This window comes from Euphorbia lathyris, chromosome 10 (genome assembly GCF_963576675.1).
Source record: "Euphorbia lathyris chromosome 10, ddEupLath1.1, whole genome shotgun sequence".
NCBI classification, from domain to species: Eukaryota; Viridiplantae; Streptophyta; class Magnoliopsida; order Malpighiales; family Euphorbiaceae; genus Euphorbia; species Euphorbia lathyris.
Window position 1 is genome coordinate 56,509,090 of NC_088919.1, and position 26,356 is coordinate 56,535,445.

The window sequence follows — 26,356 nt, forward strand, 5'->3', positions numbered from 1 at the left end:
TCCTTTTATCCCCTCCATAAATACATTGAGTGAGAATTAAATCCAAAAATGCTTCTCACAAAGCTGAACCAAGTTGGTAGCCCAAAAGTAAAAGTAGAATAATACCTTAACCCTTAGACAAGGTCAAGATTAGATCCACCATGAGGTGAGTCAAGTTAACAAGGGGCATAATAGGAAACAACAAAACTTAACAAGGGGCAAAATAGGCAACAACAAAAGTTGCATGAAGAATTAAAAAAAGGAAGCATATAGAGAAGACGCTTGGCAAAAGAATGCAACCATTGTTTACCAAATGTTCAACTAGTTCTGATCTTCTTCTTCTTCTTTCTCTTTCTCTTTATTATAACTACCCAAAATAAATCAAATCTTTCAATTTTTCTAGAAGCAAGAATACAAAAAGAAGAGTTTATTAATTAGTAAAGTTTTGATTTTTGAAGTTAGTAAGATATGGGGAATTGTAATTATTACAGAACTTGGAAGTTTTCATCTTCAACCAAGCTTTTGTTGTTCTTGGTTTTACCCTTGATTCTTGTTTCTGTCTTTCTTCCTAGATTTTCCGGTTGGGGTTTTGGTTCTGACCATTCTTGGTTTGTCGGAGATGGTAAGGGGGGTGATGGTGTGGCGGTGGTTTCACATGCAAAAGATGAGGGCGGCGGTGGAGTGGTGGTGATGGCGGCGGAGGAGGCGGAGGAGGAGAAGGATAAGGTTCTTGATCAGTCTTTTTCTTCTTCTTCTGCAGTAGTCAATGCTCAGGCTATACATAATATTCAACTACGTGTAAGTCTTTCTTTCTTTGCTTAATACATCATTTTCCCTGACTGGAGGGTGTTCCTGTAGCAGTCTCGACTTGCTTAAGATATCTCGATAGTCTTTCAATTTGTGTAAAGGGTAATCAATTGATGCATATAGAAGCTGAAGGTCTTGCTTAAAATATCTATATAGGTTTTTAATTTGTTTAAGATGTAATCAATTGATACTAGCAGTAGCGGAAGGTCTGGAAAATTCACAGAATTCTGCATGCAAAATCAAGACATTTTAAGCAAGTAGTTGATGTCAATGGAGAATACAAGACTGAGTAAAACATCTCAAAAATTAAGCTAGATTTGTAATGTAAAAAGGAAGATTGTCGTTTTGATCAAATTTAAAGAAATTTATTGCATATTTTCTAACTAAATACAGATTCATTGATTGAGTTAATTAAGCACTCTGAACCTTAATTTGTCGGAAATATGGGGCTAAACTCATCTATATTAGGCCTAGTTCCAACGGCGAAGTAGGGCTGGTTCGCCCGGGGCTTGGCCCCTCTAAGCCCCTGATTCTATCAGAATACTTTGAAAGTTTGGGCACTATCAAGCTTTCTGGACAACTTCACATGCCCCTCTAGACCCCCTTCTTCTATCAGAACACTTTAAGGGTAATATCATAACACTTTGAAAGTTAGGGGCATTTTGAAGCTTTTTGGACAACTTCAAAGGGCTTATAATATTTTCAATTTTTATGACTCATTGTTTTTAATTTGTCACATTGATCCTTCAATTTGACATTTTGAAACTTCAATTTATGACATTCATTAAAAAAAAAAAATCAATGTTATGGTCAAAGTTGTTTTAGCCAAAATTTTAACGAATTTTCATGGAGTTGGATTTTAATTTTATAATAATTTTCCAAGTTCATCAATTTTTACTTCAAAAATGAAGTTAAGGTCCATGTTATTGCTGATATCCCTATAGTTTAGGGACTATAAACGTAATTTTATTGGGTGGTGCTTGCTTAATTTTCAAATTGAAAGAACATGGCATAACGTGTAAAAATTGAAAATATCATGGCCTTAGCATGCATTTAGAAGTAATTCAATTAATTAAAAATTAGTTATGTGGGGGAGAATTTAGAAATTAGACAAAATTGACAAATTAAGCAACTTATCCTCCCTTTTCGGACCATCATGTAATTAATAAATAATTAATGGTCTTTTTTAGCTTAATCACCTAACTTGCATCATTTATTATTTTATTTTGATGGATAATTGAAATATATATATTTATGTACACATAATTAATTTAATTATGCAGATTAATGCAACAGAAGATGCAATTACTAGGATTATTAATCCTAATCCTAGTTTAAAGAATGAAAGTAATGAGCTGTCCACGTCAGCAAAATTGGAGAAAAAATTATATAGCAATTTAGAAAGAATTGAAGCTGGACTCCAAAATGCTCGTGCTGCAATTAAAGATGCCAAATTCGGAAATCAAACACATGATTCTCAATATTTTCCAGTGGGTCCTATGTATTGGAATGCCAAAGTCTTCCACAGGTAATTACTCGGGTTATCGACAAATTCGTGGTTAATTTCGAAACAATTTTTTCATTTATGGTGGATTTGAAACTATTTTTGCGTTTGTGGTAATTTTGGTTCGCCCTGTTGGTTAGTGAGGCCAATAAGTGGGTTGTGATTTTTTTTTTTTATATCATGTCCGTCTGTGTGATGCGCGGACCGGTAGGTGGATTGATATCAGTCAAATTATATAAATTGAGAAGTATATGAACAATAACGAATCCATGATTCATTTTATAGGTGCTCCTAAATTGATATTTTTTGGTGTTTTTACCATAGTTGTTAAATCGAGATTCGACTCGTGACTCGAAATCTCATTTTGCGAATTGGGACTCGTGAATCGAATCGAATCGTAAGATTCGGATCAAATTCAAAATGCTATAAAAAATAAAACATTAACCATATTTAACTTTAAATATTAGTCCAAAAATGCAATTTTAATATCTAAATAGAACTTATATCAAGTTACAGAAGAAAGTTGAGACAACCAGAACATAGAAAATAGAAAGAATAAAAGAATAAAGAGCAGAAGGAGATAATAACAAAGGTTTTGGAATTTGAAAAGTGAAGAGTCATCTAATTGAAACTATTTGTGTTTCATAACTTTTGTACGTTTTGTTTTGTTTTTGTAGAGTGAATAGTCATCTTCTTCTGCTGTACGTTTTTTAGTTGTTAAAAATTGAATTTTTTTTTAAATGGTGGCCTGAATTGACCGACTCGATGACTCGGTGAATCGGTCGAATCGGTGGTGACTCAGCCGATTCATGAAGCTTTCGAGTCGTACTATAGATACGACTCGAATTCTTCATGAACTGAATCGAATCGTACGAGTCGACTCGCGACTCGACTCGTACGATTCTAACAACTATGGTTTTTACTTAGAAAATTAGAATCCCGTATACAAATTCCATAGAATTTGGCAACTAGTGGGTGTTCAAGCCTCCCTCTAGATCTCTCCATGTATATGAACAAAGAGAGAGGCATTTCTAGCTGGGTGTGTAAGACTAAAATACCCCAATGGTATCCAATCATTTTGATGTGGTCGAGGTTTAAAATACCCCTAAGCAGGGGCGGCATTGGGCATAGGCCAGGAGTGCGGCCGCCCAAGGCCATGACCAAAAGGGACCAATTTTTTTTTTAATATATATAGTAATTGTTTTTGTTAAAATGTAGTTATAATACTCATTCAGGCTTAAAAGGTAATACGATATTTTAAGCCTAAAATGTGCTCAAATTTCTATTTTAGGTTTATTAAAGGCCCTTATCTCTTATTTCGCCCAGGTTCATAAAATGTCATAATCGGCCCTGCTCTTAGGGTATCCAATCATTTTGATGTGGTCGAGGTCGGGTTGACCTTCCTTTGGGTCGTCGGATTATAATTGGGCTTTTGGGCTTAGTACATATGAGCCCATCAAGGAATCTAATTTCACGATTGTGAAATATTGGTCCACCTGTGTGACAATCGGACGGATATAAAAATTTAATAACCCGCTTATCCGCCTTCCTAACCAACGAGGCTGGCTAAAATTACCACAAACACATAAATGATTTGAATTCCTCCCTAAATTGAGAAATTATTTAGAAATTGACCAAATGTGTCATTAATTCTAATAAATAAAATTTTAATTAATAAATGATGTCGTTAGAATACGAGGATACGATTCGAACTTTATTTGATACTAATTAATTTTGTGATTACAGGAGTTACTTAGAAATGGAAAAACAGTTGAAAGTATTTGTTTATGAAGAAGGGGAACCACCAGTGTTTCACAATGGTCCTTGCAAGAGTATATACTCTATGGAGGGGAATTTCATTCACAGAATGGAGATCGATAGCCAGTTCCGAACCAAAGATCCCGAAAAGGCGCACGTCTTTTTCCTCCCCTTCAGTGTTGCAATGATGGTCCAGTTTGTCTATGTTCGGAATTCCCACGATTTCGGTCCCATTCGGAGGACTGTGGCGGACTATGTTAATCTAATTTCCGAAAAGTACCCTTACTGGAATAGAAGCCTCGGGGCGGACCATTTCATGCTTGCTTGCCACGATTGGGTAATTAAATTAACAACCCTGCCTTTTAAGTTCTAGTTTAACATGATATCGGAGCGTCTTAAAGTATATTACGCTGACTAGTTACCATGTCTAGTGTCTTATTTTACGATGCGTAACTACCTTATATTGCTAGATGAAGTATATTATGTTGACTAGTTTACGTGTCTAGTGTCTTATTTAATGATGCGTAGACTAGTTACCGCATCTAGTGTCTTATCTTACGATGCGTAACTACCTTATATTGCTAGATGAAGTATATTACGTTGACTAGTTACCACGTCTAGTCTCTTATTTAACGATGCGTAACTACCAAATATTGCTAGGTGTAGCGTCGTTGTTTTACTATGAATAAGTACTATGTTGTTGATAACAATGATGACCTAATATGAATGTAGGGGCCGGAAACTTCGTTTTCGCATCCTCATCTCGGGAAAAACTCGATTCGTGCACTATGCAACGCAAACACATCCGAAAGATTCAATCCCATGAAAGACGTATCCTTCCCGGAAATCAATCTCCAAACCGGTTCAACAAAGGGTATAATCGGCGGACCATCTCCATCAAAACGATCCATCCTAGCCTTCTTCGCAGGAGGGCTTCACGGCCCTATACGCCCTATCCTCCTCCAGCATTGGGAAAACAAAGACGATGACATAAAGGTACATCAATACCTCCCGAAAGGCATATCATACTACGACATGATGAGAAAGACCAAGTTCTGTCTTTGTCCGAGCGGTTACGAAGTCGCAAGCCCTAGAGTCGTCGAAGCATTCTACACTGGGTGCGTGCCCGTGTTGATTTCAGACCATTACGTGCCTCCTTTTAGCGATGTTTTGAATTGGAAGTCGTTTTCCGTCGAGGTTCCGGTGAGCGAGATACCGAACTTGAAGCGGATATTGGAGAGTATATCTTCTAGTCAATATATTAGAATGCAAAGGAGAGTAGTGCAAATAAGGAAGCATTTTGAGGTGAATTCTCCACCTAAGAGGTATGATGTTTATCATATGATTCTTCATTCTATTTGGCTTAGAAGATTGAATGTTAGAATTAATGATGATAATAAATTATCTATCAATACTTAATTGAAGGATTTTTGTATACACTTAATTTAATTTTAATTTCATATTCTGTATTTAGTTTTTTTTTTTGTTGAAAATATATTATGTATTTAGTTAACGAGTTCTTATATTAAGCACTCGGTCTTCCATGTCACTCGGAGGACCTCCAATTCACAATTGGACACGTGTATTGTGATTTCATATAATAATTAAAATAGTTGGGCCTCTTATAATATGTATGAGTTCATGTTCCACGTGTCAAAATATGTATAGAATGTTTTTCAATTGACATAGAGAACCATGTGCTTCTAATAATTTGCCTGCAAATTGTTCTGCTTAAATGAATGAATGTAGCTTTCAATTAATATTCTTTTCGGAGAAAAGAAAATAAATTAGTAATTGAACAACTTTCGGGTTCATGGGCTTTCTTTGATATTAGATCCGGTCCAAGTTTCCCTAAATCCAACTAGTTTTTTCTCGGGGTTTGGGATTTTTTTTGGGTCAAATATATGAATATCATAATTAAGTATAAAATTACAATTAAATCATATCACCAAACTTAATTCTTTTATATGTCATTATTTTTTATATATTATGATTTTATACTATAATTTAAAAAATCTAGATTCCAATTTATAAATCATAAACTTTAGAAAATATATTCTAGACTTCTAATTTATAAATTCTAATCTTTAAAATATATTAAAAATACTGATTTTACTAGTTTGACATAATCCAAAATTATAACTTGATATAATTGTAAATAGTTTTTAGAATATGAATTTCTGTATAATTTTTTCTTTTTTTTTATAAAAATGGGATAGCTCGGCCTGGCTAAATGAGTACCTATTAATTTTAGAAATTGCAGATTTATCTTGAGCTATTATTTGATTGTTATATTAGACATTCCGAAATAAAATGAGTTTGTTGAACTAAAAAGTTTTTAAGTTTTTTCTGTTAAAAACGGATTTTGGTTTTTTTCAATTGGCATTATAAAAACTGGATGGGTATTTTTTTCTTTTCTTCAATTTTGGAATTTGGAAATTTCAAATTTGTATAATTTCAAATTTTTGGACTGGAATTGCAGAATTATGGACTGTAAGTTGTCAGGTGACAACTTCCGTCCTTAAATGGGTAAATTACACCTGTGGTTATTGAACTTGATTCATTTTTACGGTAACTGTAAAATATAATATAAAAGTTACTCAATTTTATATTTTCTAATATTATTGTCATTCAATATTAGCCAACGACTCAAAATAACCGTTAAAGTTTTAAAATTGAAAATGTTCATTAATTAAAATTGTTTGAAACGATATTTACTATAAAACTATATTTTTTATTTTTCAGAATCTCAATTTTTAGAGTTTTTTTAATTATATAAATTCGTATTATCTCTCTCAAATACTTTTTGAAGAACTAAAGTTCAGTAGCCATGAGTGTAATCTACCCCTAAACATCCACATGCCTAGAAAATAACCCTATAGTTTTATATATTTTTTCCTCGTAATATTTTTATTAGTCAATCCAACAGCTTCACGGTAGGAAAGATAAGATAACGGATAAGGTAGGGTAGCATACTAGCGAGTAATGTCACACATGTACTTTTATCATTTTTATATTTTGAACTATCAATTCTATCTCATCACTCTAATAATGGGTCGTAATCTTAATATCATTTTCGTTTTATATTTTGAAGTACTTGTTCTGTCTTATTACTCTAATGGATACATAATCATCATTTCTGTTTACATTATTAGTAGATACTTGTACATGTTTAAATATGTAAATTAATTAATTAAAATTTTATAAAGCTTATTTCTATCCTAAACTCCTTTTTGCATATGGTTTGGATAGTTTTATTCGAGTTTGGTAGTACCAGTTATCTGCAAAATTTGTATCTGTTGTAATCCCTACACTACATCCCTTAAATAAAGTAATTGTAAAGTATTTCTTATTGTTTGAATTTTAGCATGTTTATATATACGGAGAAGTGGAAAAATACAAGGCAAGATTAGTAGCCAATAGTCATAAGCGTAGACTAGGAATTGACTATAAAGAAGCGTTTGCTTCGGTAGCAAGGAGTGTAAAATCATCATTCTTGAATAGTCACCTAGAGGAAGAAGTTTACATCGAGCAACCACCTGGATAGAGTAAAGAAGGATATGAAGATAAAGTTTATCTATCGAAGAAAGCCTTGTATGGATGGAAGCAAACCCATCGAGCATGGAATATGGGAATAAATGGGTACTTTTAAAAGAATGGTTTTATAAAGAGTTTGTATGAGCATGCTTTATACACGAAAAGAAATGAAAATGAAGATTTTATGATAATGTGCATATATAGATTGATTATATGACCTTGACCGATAATAATCCGCAAATGTATAAAGTTAAACCATAGGGAAATAATTCGAAAGTATACAACCACTACACGTATTCTTATAGGGAAATAAATCCAATTGAATTTCCGTAATGAAAGTGTAGTATGAGTATACTACACTTTCGTGATGGAAGTGTAGTAGGAGGTCATGTTACTGAAGCATGTCTGTTATGGTTAAATTCTGGTTTGTTGCCTGATGAGATTCATGAAACTGATATTGTATTAATCCCTAAGAAATCGAAGCCTGAGATGGTTTCTGACTTGAGACCGATAGCTCTTTGTAATGTGATATACAAAATTGTGTCAAAAGTCTTAGCTAATCGGTTAAAGAAAGTGCTTCATGTTCTTATATCTCCGTCCCAGAGTGCCTTTATCCCTGGCAGACTTATCTCTGATAATGTTATGCTGGCATTTGAGGTGAATCACTATCTCCATCAGAAGACTAGAAGGGTTTCAAGTGGTATAGCTGCTCTTAAACTTGATATGTCTAAAGCATATGACAGGATGGAATGGAGATTTCTTCAGGAGATGTTAGTGAAACTTGGTTTCCCATCGAGCTTTGTTAATCTATTAATGCAGTGCGTTATAAAGGTTAAATATAGGGTTGTCCATAGGAAGCATGTTGTGGGCCCTATTGTTCCACAGAGGGGGCTCCGTCAAGGGGATCCGCTGTCACCATATCTTTTCATTATCTGTGCGGAGGGTCTTTCTCTCTACTTATCTCGACTAGAATCAGAGGGTCGAATCCGAGGTTGTGTTGTTGCGAATCAAGCGCCAGCAATCTCTCATCTGTTCTTCGCTGACGATAGTTACTTCTTTTTCGGAGCCAATCGATCAGAAGCTTCTGCAATTAAACAAGCTCTAAATGATTATGAGTGTGCTTCTGGACAGAAAATAAATTTATCAAAATCCTCTATATCTTTCAGTCGAAACTGCCCAGATGATGGGTGTGCTGAAACTAGTAATATTTTGGGGGTTTCCGCTGTAGACCTCCCAGATAAGTACCTGGGTCTACCTTCGGTGGTGGGAAGGAATAGGGCTCAGGTTTTTGGCTTTGTTGAGGACATGGTGCGGGCTAGACTGAAGAGCTAGAAGGCTAGATTTCTGTCAAGAGCTGGAAAGGAGATTATGATCAAATCAGTAGTGCAGGCGCTTCCTACTTATGCTATGAGCCTCTTCCTCTTTCCTATGAATATCTGGGATGATCTTGAGAAGTTGATGAATTCTTTTTGGTGGGGATCAGATGATTCGAGTAAAGGTAGCTTGCATTGGAAAGCGTGGGATAAGCTGTGTTGCCCTAAAAAAGCCGGTGGAATGGGGTTCAGAAAATTGCATAATTTCAACCCAGCTTTATTGGCTAAACAAGGTTGGCGGCTCAGTTCAAATCATGAGTCTCTTGTGGCTCGAGTTTTTAAGGCTCTTTATTATCCGAATTGTTCTTTTCTTGATGCATCTTTATCTGATGATCCTAGTTTCATTTGGCGTAGTATTATGGGTGCTCAAGAATTGTTAAAATCAGGTCTTCGTAGATTAGTAGGGGCGGGTGGGGAGGTCCGGATTTGGGATGACCCGTGGCTCCCTGACGATCATTTTCCATATATTGTAAGTGAAAAATTGGATGGGTTAGGGGTGGAAGTGGCTGCTGATCTAATGGAGGAGGGTCGACGGTCTTGGGATGTTGGGTTAGTTTCAGGCATTTTTGCTCCTCGAGATGCAGATCTTATTCTCCGTATCCCCTTATCTAATCAGGTTGATCAAGATGTGTGGTATTGGAAGGATGAACGACGGGGCAACTATACTGTTAAAAGTGGGTATAGAAAGCTTATGTCTGGATTTGGAACAAATTGGTTCATTGATTCTCCTCTATGGAATAAAGTTTGGAATCTTAAAGTTCCCCCTAAAGTTAAGAACCTTCTTTGGCGGGTTCTTGCTAACTGTTTCCCTTCTAAAGTCGCGCTGAAAGCCCGAAGGGTTCCTATCTCAGATTTATGCGAGCTCTGTCATGGGGCGGTGGAAGATTCTTATCACATTTTTCTCAGATGTACTATGGCTCGAGCTATTTGGTCTATTTCGCCTATTGGGGATGTGGGAACCCAATTTCAAAACATTTTTTATTATTGGGGGTGGATCTTCTCTAAACCGGTGGAGCTTGTTGAGCTTGTAGCGGTCTTATGGTGGATTATTTGGGGTTATAGAAATGACATTGTGTGGAATCGGAAGGATTCACAAGCTTCGATCCTGTACCATTCGGCCGGTTCATTCCTTCAGGCCTGGAAGAAAGCTCAGGCGTCGGTTTCTCCTTCAGGCAGTCCAGCTGAGCCAAGCCTGACGGTGTGGCAACGTCCTCCAATTGGCTTCCTAAAATTGAATGTGGATGGTGCGTCATTTGCAGACGAGAATGTGGCTGGGTTTGGGTGTATTGTTCGGGATGAGTTGGGCCGTTTTGTTGCGGCTAAAAATGGATCCTTGTAGAATTATCAAGATGCATCGTTCATGTAAAAGATAGAAATTTAATAGCAAAGTTTGTAATTTAAAAGTTATGAGAATAGGATATATAGCTATTTCTTTTATGTTGTTTAAAGTTAAAAAAAAAAGACGTTGATATGGATTTGATAAACAGATATTGGATTTTGGAGGATTTATGGAAGAATAAGTATTGATACTTCCATTTAATATCCTACCTAATATATATATATATATATATATATATATATATATATATATATATATATATATATATATATATATATATATATATATATATTATTAGACAAAACGCAGTAGCTTCTACCGTTTTACTCAACGGTTAGTTTTTAGTTTTTAGGCTGTATAAATATCAGACTAGCTGCTAGGTATAAGGTATCGATTATTGTCATTTTTATATTCTCAAGATTTCATTTCTTAATTCCTTCATTCTCTGTAATTCAATCTTTCAATTCTTGTAATTTGTCTAACCTTTGGTTAGATTTCTTCAGTAAACACGCATATCTTGTTCAGATCTGTTATGGTATCAGAGCCGCTTCCGTGCTAAATCTCAATTCTATTGCGATTGTTTTACTGAAATCTTTGAATCAGAAATCGCATTACTGCAATTTCTTCACCTCTCGATCGTTTTGTCAGCGATCGATTCATTCTTTTGCAATTATTTGCAAAAATTTTCTTTCACAAATCTTCTTTCGTCTTGTTCAGTTATTCGTACTTTTGGTGTTCAAGCTTGAACAATGGCAAACGAAACTGAAACAGGTACTCAGAATCCATTAAATCAGACTTCTCATGGAGGAAATTCTTCAAATCAAGGGTTTGTGGATCCATCTTTGAATCCGCCTAGTTGCTACTATTTACATCCAGGAGAGAATCCTTCATTGGTTCTTGTAGCGCAGGTTTTGAATGGAAACAATTATCATTCATGGAGCCGTGAATTTCAGATGGCTCTTCGTGCAAAAAATAAAATCAGTTTTATCGATGGATCGATGCCGCTATCTTCAATTAGAATTCAGAATCGACCTGCATGGGATAGATGTAATACCATGATTTTCTCATGGATAACAAGGTCAGTTACTCCTTCTATAGCCAAAAGTGTTCAATGGTTTGAATCTGCTCTTGATGTTTGGAATAATTTGAAAAAACGTTTTGCACAAGATGATTCCCTCAAGATCTCTGAGTTACAGGAAGAATTATATTCTTTCAATCAAGGATCTCTTTCTGTAACAGATTACTACACTGAGCAGATGATTTTGTGGGAGGAACTAATCAATTACATGCCACTTTATGTTTGTAATTGCGATCCTGTGTGCAAGTGTTCAACACTCTTAACTAAGATGAAGAATTATCAAGAAGAGGATCAAGTCATTAGGTTTCTCAAAGGTTTAAACTCTGAATTTGCAAATGTTAGGTCACAGATTTTCTTGATGAAACCCATGCCAGATATCACTAATACACTTTCTTTAATTTTGCAACAAGAGAGACAGAATATAGGAAGTGTTTCTACTGAGTCATCTGTGAATTTGGCTAGGGGTCAGTTTTATGACAATAAGAAAAAAGGTCCCAAATGTAGTCACTGTGACAAACCTGGGCATACAATTGATCAGTGTTACAAAAAACATGGATTTCCTGCTGGTTTTAAGTTCACAAAGAAGAAAGGAGTAGGTTCTAGTAGTGGTGATAATACTATAGCTCATGTTGCTGCTGAGAATTTTCCTGTAGACAGTCAAGCAGTTGCTTCTACAAATCCTCAAGAACTTATTTCTGGTATCACTTTATCCAAGGAGCAATATAATAGGCTGATGAATATGCTGGATAATCCATCACATGGAACAACAAAATCAGGACATTCTCATGTCATTGGAAGTGTTATCAATCCAGGTATTTCTATCCATGTTATTAATAATATCATGAAAGATTCTATGGATATTATGCAACATGGTTGGATTCTAGATAGTGGGGCTACTGACCACATTGTTAATAATCTAGATTACTTTCATACGGTGCATGATACTCATAATATAGTTGTGAAATTGCCTAATAATCAACAGCTTACGGTTACTAAAATAGGGGATGTTCAGGTTAATGATCGCTTATACTTAAAGAATGTTTTCTATCTACCTTCTTTTACTTTCAATATTATGTCAGTAAGCAAATTAGCATCACATTCACATGTAAAATGCTTATTTGATTCTGATATTTGTAATATTCAGGACACCAATCAACAGCTGACGATTGGTTCAACTAGATATTACAAAGGATTATACATCATTCCACATGAAAAGCAGAATAAAGCATCTCCTAAGCAGTCAACTATGGGAGCAATTTCTACATCCATTAAGCCTAAGTCACATCATTTTACTAATGAACAGTTGTGGCATTGTAGATTAGGGCATTTTCCTATTTCCAAATTTAGTTTGTTGCATGATTTACCAATAACTGTGAAGGAGACATCTCATTCACATTTTGATTGTAATATCTGCCCTCTAGCTAAGCTGAAGAGGCTTTCTTTTCCTGTTAGTATAACACATACTACTTCAGTTTTTGAACTTGTTCATCTTGATGTTTGGGGACCTTTCTCCACTGAAACTGAGCAGGGTTATAAGTATTTTTTGACTATCATTGATGATTTTAGTCGTTTTACATGGATATACTTGTTAAAAAATAAGGCACAGGCACCTAAATGCTTTGAAGGTTTTTATAATTTTGTAGAAACACATTTTTTTTGTGAAAATCAGGACCATTAGAAGTGATAATGCACCCGAGTTAGCATTAGGAACACTGTGTCATACAAAAGGTATTTTACATCAACTTTCTTGTCCATATACTCCTCAACAAAATAGTATAGTGGAAAGGAAACATCAGGACTTGTTATCTGTTGCTAGGTCTTTAAGATTTCAAGCATCTTTACCTTTAACCTTCTGGGGGGATTGTGTGTTACATGCTGCATATTTGATTAACATAATGCCTACTCCAGTTTTAAGCAATAAGACTCCTTTTTCTGTTTTGTATAATAAACCTGTTGACTATATGAACTTGGAAAGTTTTTGGTAGTTTAGTGTATGTAGTCAATTTTAAACAGGGTAGGAATAAAATGGATCCTAGAGGAATACCTTGTATCTTTGTGGGTTTTAAATCTCAAGTTAAAGGTTATAGGGTATACAATCTTATAACACATACTTACACGGTCTCTAGAGATGTGAAGTTTGCTGAACATATTTTCCCTTATGCATCCACTAATGTTCATCCTCCTTTAATAGACTTTCAAACTTTAAGTCAAGAATGTTTAGCGTCGTTATCTCTTTATAATGATTTTACAGGAGAAAATGGAACTTTTCCTAATGAATCTATAGAATTAGATTATGACCAACCACTTGACTTAGTTCATGAACAGTCTATACCTAGTGTTGAAGGGATTACTAGGGAATCTGAAATCAGTGATCAACTTCATAGTAATGAAGTGATAAACAGTGAACCAATAACTACTATTCAATCTACAGATTTTGCGAATACTGATGAGTCTATTGAGAATAGTCAATCTGACCTAAGAATGACAACTGTAGAAAGCCAAGCCACACCTGAACCAAGTATAAGAAAGTCTACTAGAGTGAGAGTGACACATTCTTATTTAGTAGACTATCATTGTCATCAGGTTAGTGTTGAACCTATGATACAGAAATCTGTACAACATCCTTTGTCAGCAGTCATTAGTTATTCACACTTAGCTCATGTTCATAAGTCTTATGTTCTCAATTTAACTATCATTCCTGAACCTAAGAGTTACAAAGAAGCAGTGAAACATCAATGTTGGAGGGAAGCAATGACAAAAGAATTAGAGGCTTTAGAAGCCAATCAAACATGGACACTAGTTGATTTACCTCCAGGTAAGATACCAATTAATTGTGGTTTTGTTTTTAAAGTCAAACTTAAAAGTGATGGTACTTTAGAACGATACAAAGCTAGGCATGTTGCTAAGGGATATACTCAAGTGGAAGGTATAGATTACCTTGATACTTTTTCACCAGTAGTTAAATTAACTACTGTTAGATTAATTTTAGCAATAACAGCTTTACAAGGTTGGGGTTTATATCAATGTGATGTTAATAATGCTTTTCTTCATGGAGAATTGCATGAAGAAATTTATATGAAACCTCCTCCTGGAATTTCTTTACCTCATGCTGATATGGTATGTAAACTTCAAAGATCTTTGTATGGTCTAAAACAAGCTAGTAGGCAATGGTTTGCTAGACTATCCAATTTTCTGGTTTTACATGGTTATGAACAGTGTGTTTCAGATCATTCTTTGTTCATAAAACATAGATTAAATCTTGTTACTGTTCTACTTGTATACGTAGATGATATTATATTAACTGGTACTGATATTAAGGAAATAGATTCTATTAAGACATCTTTGGATAATGAATTTCGTATTAAGGATTTGGGAACTTTAAAATTTTTTCTTGGCTTTGAGATAGCTCGAACATCAAAGGGCATTAACATATCTCAAAGAAAGTATGCTTTAGAACTGTTGGAAGATGCAGGTCTGTTAGGGGCAAAACCAGTTTCTACTCCCATGGATCCTACTGCAAGGTTTTCTAAAGATCAAGGAATTCTGTTGCCTGATCCTACTGTGTATAGAAGGCTCATTGGTAGATTGGTTTACTTAACCAATACCAGACCAGACATCACCTTTGCTGTCAATACCCTTAGCCAGTTTCTTTCAGCACCAACTGCTATCCACCTTAAAGCTGCTCAACGTGTTCTGCATTACATCAAAGGCAATCCTGGTCAGGGATTGTTTTATCCAGCCAAAACGCAGTCTCGGCACTTACAGGCCTTCTCAGATGCTGACTGGGCCACATGTGTAGATACAAGAAGGAGTGTCATAGGATACTGTGTGTTTTTGGGTCAATCTCTCATTTCTTGGAAGAGCAAAAAGCAATGTTTCACGCTCTTCAACAGAGGCCGAATACAGATCAATGTCATCTGCTGCAGCAGAAGTACAATGGCTGCTATATGTCTTTCAAAGCTTAAGATTGTCAACTAGAGTACCAGTGCCTCTCTACTGTGATAATTTATCTGCCATCTATCTTACAAATAATTCAACATTCCACGATCGAACAAAGCACATCGAATTAGATTGTCACTTTGTTCGGGAAAAGCTAGTGCAAGGAGTTATTAAGCCAATCCCAGTTTCTTCAATCAACCAAGTTGCTGATATATTCACCAAACCACTTTCACCAAAGTTGTTCCAACTCAATCTCAGCAAGCTTAGTGTTTTATCTGTATACACTACAGCTTGAAGGGGGGTATTAGACAAAACGCAGTAGCTTCTACCGTTTTACTCAACGGTTAGTTTTTAGTTTTTAGGCTGTATAAATATCAGACTAGCTGCTAGGTATAAGGTATCGATTATTGTCCTTTTTATATTCTCAAGATTTCATTTCTTAATTCCTTCATTCTCTGTAATTCAATCTTTCAATTCTTGTAATTTCTCTAACCTTTGGTTAGATTTCTTCAATAAACACGCATATCTTGTTCAGATCTGTTATATATATACTTCTTTTACATATTTGTAACCTTTATCCTATATATTATAAATTTAAGTTCCAGTATAGACCTAATTCATAATATATGATATAATTTATTTTGGAAATTTATAACCTATTATATTAAACTAAAAACACATATGAGGCCCCAATTTTTTTGGGGCCCTAGGCGGTGGCCTTGGCTACCTTAAAGGCAAGCCGACCCTGCCTACTACACGCATTCTTATGGGAAAATAAATCCAATTGAATTTTTGGGATGGAAGTGTAGTATGAGTATACTACATTTTCGGGATGGAAGTGCCAATAAGTTGTACTGATACCACTATTATAAAAGCAAATTAAAAGAATATAAATATACCCCCACTACAGATATTTTTATAGGGAGAAAAAGAAAGAAAATCAAAGGTTCCTAATTCGGGATGGAAGTGCCAGTCAGTTGTATTGAACCCAAAGAATTCCTAATCCAAAAGTCTGTTAATATCATGTTGGAGGGTCATGTAATGTGTTTATAATAATATAGGAGGTTTAAATTGTGTTTTCAAGTAATAGTTGTAATTTAATTACCTTTTTAATAAAGATGTGAAAATACGAGAAAATACAATAGTAGTTTTAAATATTCATGTCATTTTTTGGTTAGCATGTTAGCGCTAACCAACCTAAAATTTTGCGTGTCAAGTTCGTATTAATTAAAAAATGACACATTACTTATTGATGCGACCGAGAGTCCGCTTGTCAACATGCGATTGTACAGAAATATGGTCAAAGGGGATCGTTGTTCGACTAACTCGCTCTGATGACTACTGGATGATGATCATAGTGGGTAAACAAAAGATTAATGTAAGTTTAATAGAATGAATGAACTTATGTACCTTGAGTTGGGCTTACTCTATTTATACTGTGATCGAACTGTAAAAGAAGATTATGAGTTGAGGAGCCAGGTGTGCTACATATCACTTGTTGATAGATGAACGTGTGTCCAGATATCGGGACATGATATTCCTCAAGCTCACTATTCGTGATTCTCAAGATCAAGACGTAATTATAATAACGACGGGATCTTTAATTGGGTCTAGTTAGACTTTCCAAATCAAAGTTTCTAATAGCAGTCAGTCATACTCCTCTATTTCACTGAGGATGTGTCATATGTTCTCTTTCTTCGAAAGTTGATTCGAATATCTTGAGTACCAAATGATGAATATATATTTACCTAGTATCACCTACGAAGTTAAACCCCTAGCATTAAAATTACATGTAGGTGTATTTAAAAACCGAACCGTATAACCGAACCGTATCAAAATAACCGATGAATTTCGGTTTTTCGGTTTAGTTTTTCGATCTATTAGGTTTGGGTTTGATTTTACTTTTTCTAATATTTCGTTCGGTATATCGAATTAACCGAACCGATCGAAATAATATAAATTAAGGAAATACAAACAATTAAAGTTCAATAATTGATGAAATAAAGAAGTTTCATTAATAAATAATAGATCGGAAACAACTAGTTGATAACTCTTAGATTTCTAAGATATAAGAGCATCTTCAACAGTCTCTTAATTTGGCTTTTAAGTTAAAACTTGAGGAGAGAAAGTTAAAAATTAACTCCAACAGTCTTTTAGTGACTCTTCAAATCATTAAGAGCTTCTTCATCCTCTCTATTAATAGAGAACCCCTCTCCACCTCTTAGTGCCTCCTTAATCCATTTTTTTATTAATAATTTATTATTAAAGAGCCTCTCTCCTTTCACTATTGGTACATATAATAATAATTAATAATTTTAATAATAAAATAATAAATAAAGATGGAATATGATGAGTATTGTTGGAGATGATATGTCTTAGTCACACTTAAATCACTAAAAGCCAATTATTTATATTAGGCTTAGAGCATCTCCAACAGCCTCTTAAGTTGGCTCTTAAATTAAAATTTGAGGAAGGATAATGAAAATTCATCTCCAACAGCCTCTTAGTGGCTCCTCAAATTACTAAGAGCCTCTCCATCATCTCTATTAATAGAGAGTCTCTCTCCACCTCTTAGTGCCTCCTGACTTCATTTTTTATTAATAATTTATTATTGATGTGTCTCTCTCCTCACACTATTGATAATGTAACAATAAAGAATAATCTTAATAATAAAATAATAAATAAGGAGTGAATATAAGGAGTATTGTTGGAGATGATATATTTTAGCCACTCTTAAATCACTAAGAGTCAATTATTTATATTATTTTTAGAGAGCTCACTAAGAGTCTCTTGGAGATGCTCTTAATACATCATTTGCCCCCTGAACTTGTCCAAAAAGCTTGATTGGCTCCCTGAACTTTCAAAGTGTTCCGATAGCCTCCTGAACTTGCATAAAATGTTCAGTTAGCCCCCTGAACCTGCGTAAAATGTAATCAATTGATCACTCAGCCGTAAAAAAGTAAGTTAAATACGGAAGATGTATTCCACGAGTCTTAAAAAAAGTAAAACGACCAAAATCGGAGTATACGATTCTAATATTAGAGAAGACAAGTTGTATAGTTGAGCAAACAATAACTTCCTTTTAAATCTATTTTTTTTAATTATGTAATAACATGAAGATGCGTGAAATACATCTTCCGCGTTTAACTTATTTTTTTACGACCGAGTGATCAATTGATTACATTTTACGCAAGTTCATGAGGCTAACTGAACATTTTATACAAGTTCAGGGGGCTATCGGAACACTTTGAAAGTTCAGGGAACCAATCAAGCTTTTTAAACAAGTTCAGGAGGCAAATGATGTATTAAGCCTTTATATTATTTTTAAAGAGTGTACTAACAATCTTTTAGAAATACTCTAAGAAAATAATAAATCATAATAACTTTGTTTAAATTATTTTTTTGAGAAACTTTTTTCATTAATTCGACACTATTGAATAATTAGATTTATAAATTTTGGAAATTCTCGTACTTTACGTTACTCATCTTATCTTATATTACCATTAAAGAAAACTTACTTACATTAGTATAACATATAAATTGAACACTAAATAATGATCAATCAAGCTAAACACAAATTCTTTAGTTCAGATTTAGTAGGTAACATTAGGATCCTAATTCATGGATCTCTCGGTTCGAGAACAAAAAAAAGAATCGAACAAACTGTGATCCAGATCTTGCAAATATTTCGATTCCAACAAATAATGACACGAAACAATTTATATTAATTAGAATCTAACTAAGAGTATATCAGATTACTCAGATCAAATTCATAAAAGATTTAATCAAACCTGAGACTCAAATAGAAATAACCATTAACTAATTCTTGAGAAACTAATAATTTAATTTTCTAATCATAGTTCGATTTTAATTTAAGCTAAATCCAAAATATATATATATATATATATATATATATATATATATATATATATATATATAAATTGTTTCTTTTTGAATCAAAAATATAAAAATTGCTTGAAAACCGAATAATCGACTAATCGACTGAACCGATCAAATTATTTGATTCGGTTATTTATTATTATTCAATTAGATTCAACTTTTATTTTTAGATCATTCGATTTTGATTGTCAGACTGAACTAATGGATAAACACTTTAATTATATTGATTTCGTGCTATTTATGGGGTGTTTGTTTACTTATTTTTCACCTTATACAGTATTTGTCTTTTTACTTTAAAAGATATTCCCTCCGGTCCACAATAGAAGTCTTTTTAGAGAGTTTTTTTTGTTCCACAATAGATGACATTTTGCTTAAATCTATGCATATTAATTTACTTTTACTAAATATATCCCTATTTAAATTGACTTTTTTATCTTGGAAATAGATAAAGTTACTAGTGAATGCAATTATTACAAGGGTAACAAAATCTTTTACTTAAAATTAATTATATTTTTTAATTAGTGTCTATTAATCTTAAAAGATTTGTATTATAGACCGGAACAAGTAATGTTTTAAGTGTTTGGAAAGTGATTTTTTTTATAAATGCACTTTTTACCATCTCATTCCCACATGTAACCAAAAAAAAAAATTCACCGACCAAAACTTAGATTATAGCAGGTGGCAAGACACGTGGAAACCCCATAACAAAACAAAATTCACCGAATACATCGCCAGGTTGAATGCAGCTCATCTACAAGCCTTATCTCTCTCACACCAAGAACAACATCCGTGTCACTCTTCATCAGCATGTTGGCCACGTGGCACATCCTTTTCTCCACGTTTCACCTTCCACCGCCACTTTATATACCAAAAACCAGACTCCATTTTTTAATCCGTCACGAAAAAAAAAAATTTCCTACAGAAAAACCAAACTAGCTTTGATTAAAAAAACCTGTGTTACTGTAATAAAAAATGGCGTCAGGACAAGAAAAACTAGATAGAGCAGAGGCAGAAGCCAAGCAAGCTGCGTCTGATATCGCAGATGCTAAAACGACGACGTATTATGAGCAGACTCTGCCTCGGGAAGGAGAGGATAGGCCTGGCGTTTTTGGGTCTGTGTTGAAGAAAGTTGCCGATACTTATGGGCACGCTAAAGATGCTGTCGTGGGGAAAAGCCGAGATGCGGGTGAGAAAGCCGGAGACTGTAAGGATTCCACTGTTCAGAAGGCGGGGGAGACGACGGATTCTGCTGCTGAGAAAGCGAAGGAGACGAAGGATTCTGCGGTGGAGAAGGCGGGAGAGTATAAAGATTATGCGGTAGAAAAGGCGAATGAGGCGAAAGACAAGACTATAGAGAAGGCGGATGAGGTGAAAAACAATGCGGGGGAGACTAAGGATTCTGCGGTGGAGAAGGCGAAGGAGACTAAGGATTCTGCTGTGGGGAAAGCGGGGGAGTATAAGGATTATGCAGTAGAAAAGGCAAATGAGGCGAAAGACAAGGCTGTGGGGACGAAGGATTCTGCGGTAGAAAAGGCGAAGGAGACGAAGGATTCTGCAGTGGAAAAGGCGGGTGAGGCGAAAAACAAGGCGGGGGAATATAAAGATTCTGCTGTGGAAAAGGCGAAGGAGACTAAGGATTCTGCGATGGGGAAGGCGGGGGAGACGGCGGATTATATGGACGTGAAAGCTCGTGAAGCGGGGGAGAAGGCGAAGGAGACGAAGGATTATGCGGCGGAGAAAGCTGAGGAGGGGAAAGAGAGTGGTGGTAGTATGATTGGTGGATTGACCGAATCCGCTAAAGGTGCGGCTAGAAGAGCGATGGACGTATTATCTGGGAAGAAAGAGGAAGTTAAAGAGGAAACAGCTGAAACTGCTGAGTTCACCAAGGTAAGTTCATGAGTTTTATTGTCTAAAAGTCTTGATTGCGTTATTAATTATTTTGTTCTCGTTGATCGTGTTTAGGCGAAATTGAGCGAGGCGGAAGAGGAAACGAGGCGGAAAATGGAAGAGATGAAGATGGAAAATGAAGCTAATAAGGACACTGCAGCTGAAAGGTAATCAACACTTCAAAATTCAATTCACCAATCCATTTTCATATAATTTCCAACTTTTTCCAGTTCTACAATGGGTGTTTGATAGGGGTGATAATTTCCTTATAGTAGGTGGTTGTATTATTGGTCGGTTGGGGCCGAGTTAACACTTGCCTTTGTAAAAACAATTTTTTTGTCACTTGTTATAATTTGAATACTTAAAAATCAATTTTTAAATGTCAATATAAATAATTAATCAGTCCATGTTTTTTTACCTAAAATACTAGTCAGCTCACACATATATTTTAAGGTCCTTAAGTTTTATATTAATCAATTGTTTAGTCCCTCCTTTTATTTTTCTACATTAGAGTTCAAAAATACCCTTAGTTATATAAAGTAAATAGAAAACTTGTCTTTTATTTTTCAAATTTAATCAACATATTTATATTAAATTTATATAATATATATGTATTATTAATAGGCAAAAAAAATTAAGAATTTTGGATTTAGAGGGTTTAAGAGGTAAAAAGAAAATTAAAAAATTGGATTTAAGAATGACTTTCTAAAAAAATTAGAATTTAATTTGGAGAAATTTGGATTTAGAGGGTTTAATAGGTAAAAGAAAATTAAGAAATTTGGATTTAAGAATAATTTTCTAAAAAAATTATAAATTAATTTGGATTTAAGAATTCGTAGAATTCTGGATTTAAGAAGAAATTAGAATTAAGAAGGGATTAATATCTTAAAAAAATTATGAATTTTGGATTCATACGGTTTAATAGGTAAAATAAATAAAAGAAAAAAGAATTTCAGATTTAGATAATCTGAATAGTTAAATATTAATTTAGGAGTTATTCTTGAATCAAATCCTACTTTCTCAGTATCGTTTGTTAGTCGTTTTTAGTGAATAGGGTTGCTCATTTGGTAGCTAGGCATGTCTATTCTAATGCTAGCGATTTTTTGTTTTTTTTTTGTAGTGTCAGGTTGGTTAGCTAACACACTATTTTTTAGGATGCAAATCCTATAAAATTAAGCTATCATATTTAAAATTCTTACAATTTTAAAAAAATGTCTAATAGAAAAAGGTTTTAATAGAAAAAAATTGGATTTAGGAAGGAGGGTTCGATATCTAACAAAAATTTAGAAATTTGGATCTTAATTTGGATTTAAGAAGAGTTTGACAATTAAAAAAATAACAAACTTGAATAGGTAAAAAAAAATTAGAAAAATTTGGATTAAGAAGAGTTTAGACAGGTTAAAAAAATAATAATTAGAATTTTGTATTTAGAAAAAAAAAAAAAAAACACTTTGGATTTAGAGTCTTTAATAGGACCCGACTAATTTTTGGATGTTAATTTAGTAGCATCATCAATCATTTTTGGAGACAGTGGGCCACAGGCCTTCTATATCCTATCAGCCCCCTAGGTGTTAATCTTTTGAAAGTCTGAACACCTCTCTTTAGAGCAGAAGAGATTTTTTAGTGAAAGAGAGGATGAAGAGGCTCTTAGTGATTTGAGTAGCTACTAAGAGACTGTTGGAGATGAATTTTCATTCTCCTTCTTCAAATTTTAATTTAAGAGCTAATTTAAGAGGCCGTTGGAGATCTTTTTAGAGGAGAACTCTTTTAGAGAACTCCATAAATCTAAATCCGCAAGGAAAATTTCACAAGTAAAAGAAAATTTTACAAGTAAAATCAGTACTTTTAATAATATTATTAAAAATTAGAATTTATAAATTAGAAATTGAGGATATATTTTTTAGGGTTTATTATATATGAATTGGAGTTTAGAAATTTTAAATTATGGTCTAAAATTATAATATTATTCAAAATTAAATTTGGTGATATTATTTTCTTTTATTTTAAGGATTAGAATTTATAAATTAAAAGTATATGTGAATTGGAATTTAGAAATTTTAAATTATTATTTTTTATTTTAATGGAGGAGACGAAATCCCGGAGCACAACAAAGAACAAGCTAAGTGATACTCTTTATTCTAGGAAGACAAGTATCACAAATATCAGAAAATAAGACATCAATGATGTCTGCAGGGGCGCATTACATCCGTGAAGATTTAGGTGTAAACTTCCTACATAATTCGCCATTCAGTTCACGGGACGGTTACTTTCGCGGAGAATATGAATCAATCTAACCTTTTTTCAATCCTATCTCCTTTTTCCAATCTTGATTTAACAATTTTTGGCACTTATTAATAGTCAAAAGAACTTATGCATATGATCTTTATCTTTCTTTACCAAATCTACAACCACAAGCGGGTCAATTTCAAATGTCTATCCCAAGCTAACTTTAATCCAAAGTACAGATCCTATAGCTCTGCAAGCACAGCACTGCAAATACCTAATTTAACAGCGAACTTAAATTATAATCTAAAATCATTATATATAGAATCATATATATAATCATAAATATATATATATATATATATATATATATATAAATAAAAAGAAGAATGACATATTAAAAATTAAATATTAAAAATTAAGTTTGGTTCGGTGATATGATTTATTTATAATTTTATATTTAATTATTAATTATAATATTCATGTAATTGATTCAAGATTAAAATTGGAGGTAGCATTCTACCGATGTTGAGTCATGGATTGGTTTCTTTTGCCATTTTTCTCTGTGTTTGTGTTGGTGTTCTCTATGATCGACATAAGACTTGACCGATATAAGACTCACTCTTGACCGATATAAGACTCGACTCGTACTCAAAATGAGTTTCAGTCCCACTTCTCTAGGACTAGACATTTTATATTTAATTATTAATTATGATATTCAGGTAATTGACCCAAGATTAAAATCAGCTCAATTACTACTAAAATTAGCCTATTAGCCCATATATCAGTTACCGGCTCTGCCGGGGTCCAAGTTTAGATTTTGATGATGGGTTTTGAAACAGGGGAAGTGCAGCCAAGGACACCATCTTCGGCAATATAGGAAACATAAAGGACACTATTAAAGCTAAGCTTACCCAACCACATGATGTTGTAGAAGAAACACGTGCAGCACGTGAGCATGGAGGGACTGGAAGAAAGACGGTCTTGGTATTTGAAGAAACCAAACCCGGTGCTGTTGCAAACGCTCTCAAAGCGTCGGATCAAATGTCTGGTCAAACTTTCAATGATGTTGGACGGCTAGATGATGATCGTGCTAATCGGTAAAGATCAAAAAATAGGAAGAGAGGGAGGGAGTGTTTGGCTAACAATGTTTAATGTGTTATGGGTATGTTTATGGTTATAATTGTGTGGGAATAAGAACTTGAAAAAGGCTGCTTTGTACACTGCTCTCTTCATCTGCTTATGAATATGAATAACTGCTTTAAATAATTTAAGATATTCACTTGCTTAATAATTATCTTATGTAAAAATTATGGTTGATGAGCAATTGTTTTTATTATAGCTGGATCCATTCAACCCATGGGTAGGGTGGGTGTTAGATCTATTCAGTCCATTTTCATATTTTTAGTGATGAAAATATAAAAAAATTCAAACTTTTCGTGATTAAAAATATAAAATTGTCATAAAAAAATATATATATTAGTTTTATGGTTTTTTTTAATTAAAAAATGTAAATTTTGAGGTTTAGATTGTCATATATTAATTATTTTTAGTTTTTAATTAAAATTATATTTTTAGTTTTTAATTAAAATTATAAATGCAGGTAAAAATTTTCAAATGGAAACGGTAATTAGTAAAAAAAAGAATGTGGTATTTAGTAATTTATAATTTTATTTTGGGTTAATTATAAAAAACTACCTTATGGTTTTGCCGATTTGTGATGTGGTACCTGTGGTATTTTTTGTTACAAATAGGTACTCGTGGTTGTCACTGTTAGCAAAATCAAGGAGACGGTAAAAAATCCGTTAAAAATCTGACATGGTACAGGGATAATTTAGAAAATTCGATTTTTTAATTTTTTTTAATTTTTTTCTCTCTCCTCCTCTTTCCTTCATGGTTGATTCTCTTCTGCTTCTACGTTTTCTTCTTCTTCACCTAGAATCTTCTTCTTCCTCTTCCTCTCTTTTCTTTTTCTTCCTTCTCTCTTCTCTTCTTCTTCCTATTTTTTTCTTTTTTTTTCTATTTTTTTTAATTCTGGAATTTCCAGACGTGAAGAACATAAAATGGAAGAGGAAATGCAGGAAGAAGAAGAAGAGGAACGAAGAACACGAAGAAGAGAAGAGAAGAAGAAAATGAAGTCAACTTAAAAATTAAGAAAAAAAAAAGTCAAAATTTTTCTTTCCCAAATTTTCCCTCGTCTTCTTGATTTTGCTAACGGTGACAACCACGAGTATCTGTTTGTAACAAAAAATACCACAGATACTACATCGCAAATCGGCGAAACCACAAGGTAGTTTTTTGTAATTAACCCTTTTATTTTTTTAGTTGTTCATTTGTTTTTCTGTTTGAAGAGATTTGTTCTGATTGCTTAGTCTTCTGAGGAGTTGCCAAGAATGTTTTCTCTGCGAGGCTTTGGGATGTCCATAAAATCTAGTTAAACGCCAACGCTTAGCCGGATCGTGACTCTCAATCACAGCATCCACAAAGCCAGTGGAATACTAAAAAATGCGTAAGTCAACCTCATCTTTCCAAAACAATGCGTTGACCCCCCTTCTTGCCACAAGGGTCAACACATAAACCATTCTTTGACCCAAAAACTCATCTCTTAATCAAAACTCATCTACTGTTGATGTTTTTGGAATCGAGGATCTGTTTTGATTTTTTGTTAGTTTTTCCAGATCTGTTTTGATTTTTTATTAGTTTTTCTTGTGGCATCTAGCAGTAACTATTTGGGCCGGTGGGCCATTTTGTTACTATTTGAGAAGTGAATTCTTCAGTGGACCATATGCAATATGATATTAGATTGTCTCCTGAATTTTGAAGATGTTGATTTTAATCTTAAATTCTAAAACTAGAATGAGTGAGTGAGAGTGAGAGTGAGAGTGAGAGTGAGATATAAAACTTTAATCTTTTTGATTAAAAAGTTAACCTTCTAGGTATCGGGTGAAATCTGTTGACTCAGTAACTACCAATCGAACGGATCTAATAGAATATGGTCAAGTGCTAAGTAATATTAGGGAGTTAATTTCAAA

General features: G+C 33.9%; 2 protein-coding genes across 2 annotated transcripts; both read left to right on the top strand.

Moving 5' to 3' along the window:
* Positions 1 to 249: 249 nt before the first annotated feature.
* On the top strand, positions 250 to 5,517 carry LOC136209753 (probable glycosyltransferase At5g03795). Its single transcript, XM_066001335.1, has 4 exons — positions 250 to 777; positions 2,070 to 2,314; positions 4,037 to 4,385; positions 4,781 to 5,517. Exons 1-4 carry the CDS (start codon positions 448 to 450, stop codon positions 5,465 to 5,467), a joined length of 1,611 nt encoding a protein of 536 aa, XP_065857407.1. The 5' UTR covers positions 250 to 447; the 3' UTR covers positions 5,468 to 5,517.
* A 14,572-nt stretch (positions 5,518 to 20,089) lies between these two features.
* Positions 20,090 to 24,593, top strand: LOC136209017 (late embryogenesis abundant protein ECP63-like). The gene is made up of 3 exons (XM_066000359.1): positions 20,090 to 21,101; positions 21,177 to 21,268; positions 24,167 to 24,593. The coding sequence occupies exons 1-3, from the start codon at positions 20,187 to 20,189 to the stop codon at positions 24,426 to 24,428; spliced, it is 1,269 nt and encodes a 422-aa protein (XP_065856431.1). The 5' UTR covers positions 20,090 to 20,186; the 3' UTR covers positions 24,429 to 24,593.
* The last annotated feature ends 1,763 nt before the right edge of the window (positions 24,594 to 26,356 follow it).

Excerpts from the sequence above, each read along its gene's own strand:
- LOC136209753 (XM_066001335.1), top strand. The coding sequence starts at position 448 with ATGGGGAATTGTAATTATTACAGAACTTGGAAGTTTTCATCTTCAACC. Across the intron at positions 778-2,069 it reads TACATAATATTCAACTACGT|ATTAATGCAACAGAAGATGC; the intron begins GTAAGTCTTTCT and ends TTAATTATGCAG. Across the intron at positions 4,386-4,780 it reads TGCTTGCTTGCCACGATTGG|GGGCCGGAAACTTCGTTTTC; the intron begins GTAATTAAATTA and ends ATATGAATGTAG.
- LOC136209017 (XM_066000359.1), top strand. The coding sequence starts at position 20,187 with ATGGCGTCAGGACAAGAAAAACTAGATAGAGCAGAGGCAGAAGCCAAG. Across the intron at positions 21,102-21,176 it reads AAACTGCTGAGTTCACCAAG|GCGAAATTGAGCGAGGCGGA; the intron begins GTAAGTTCATGA and ends GATCGTGTTTAG. Across the intron at positions 21,269-24,166 it reads AAGGACACTGCAGCTGAAAG|GGGAAGTGCAGCCAAGGACA; the intron begins GTAATCAACACT and ends GTTTTGAAACAG.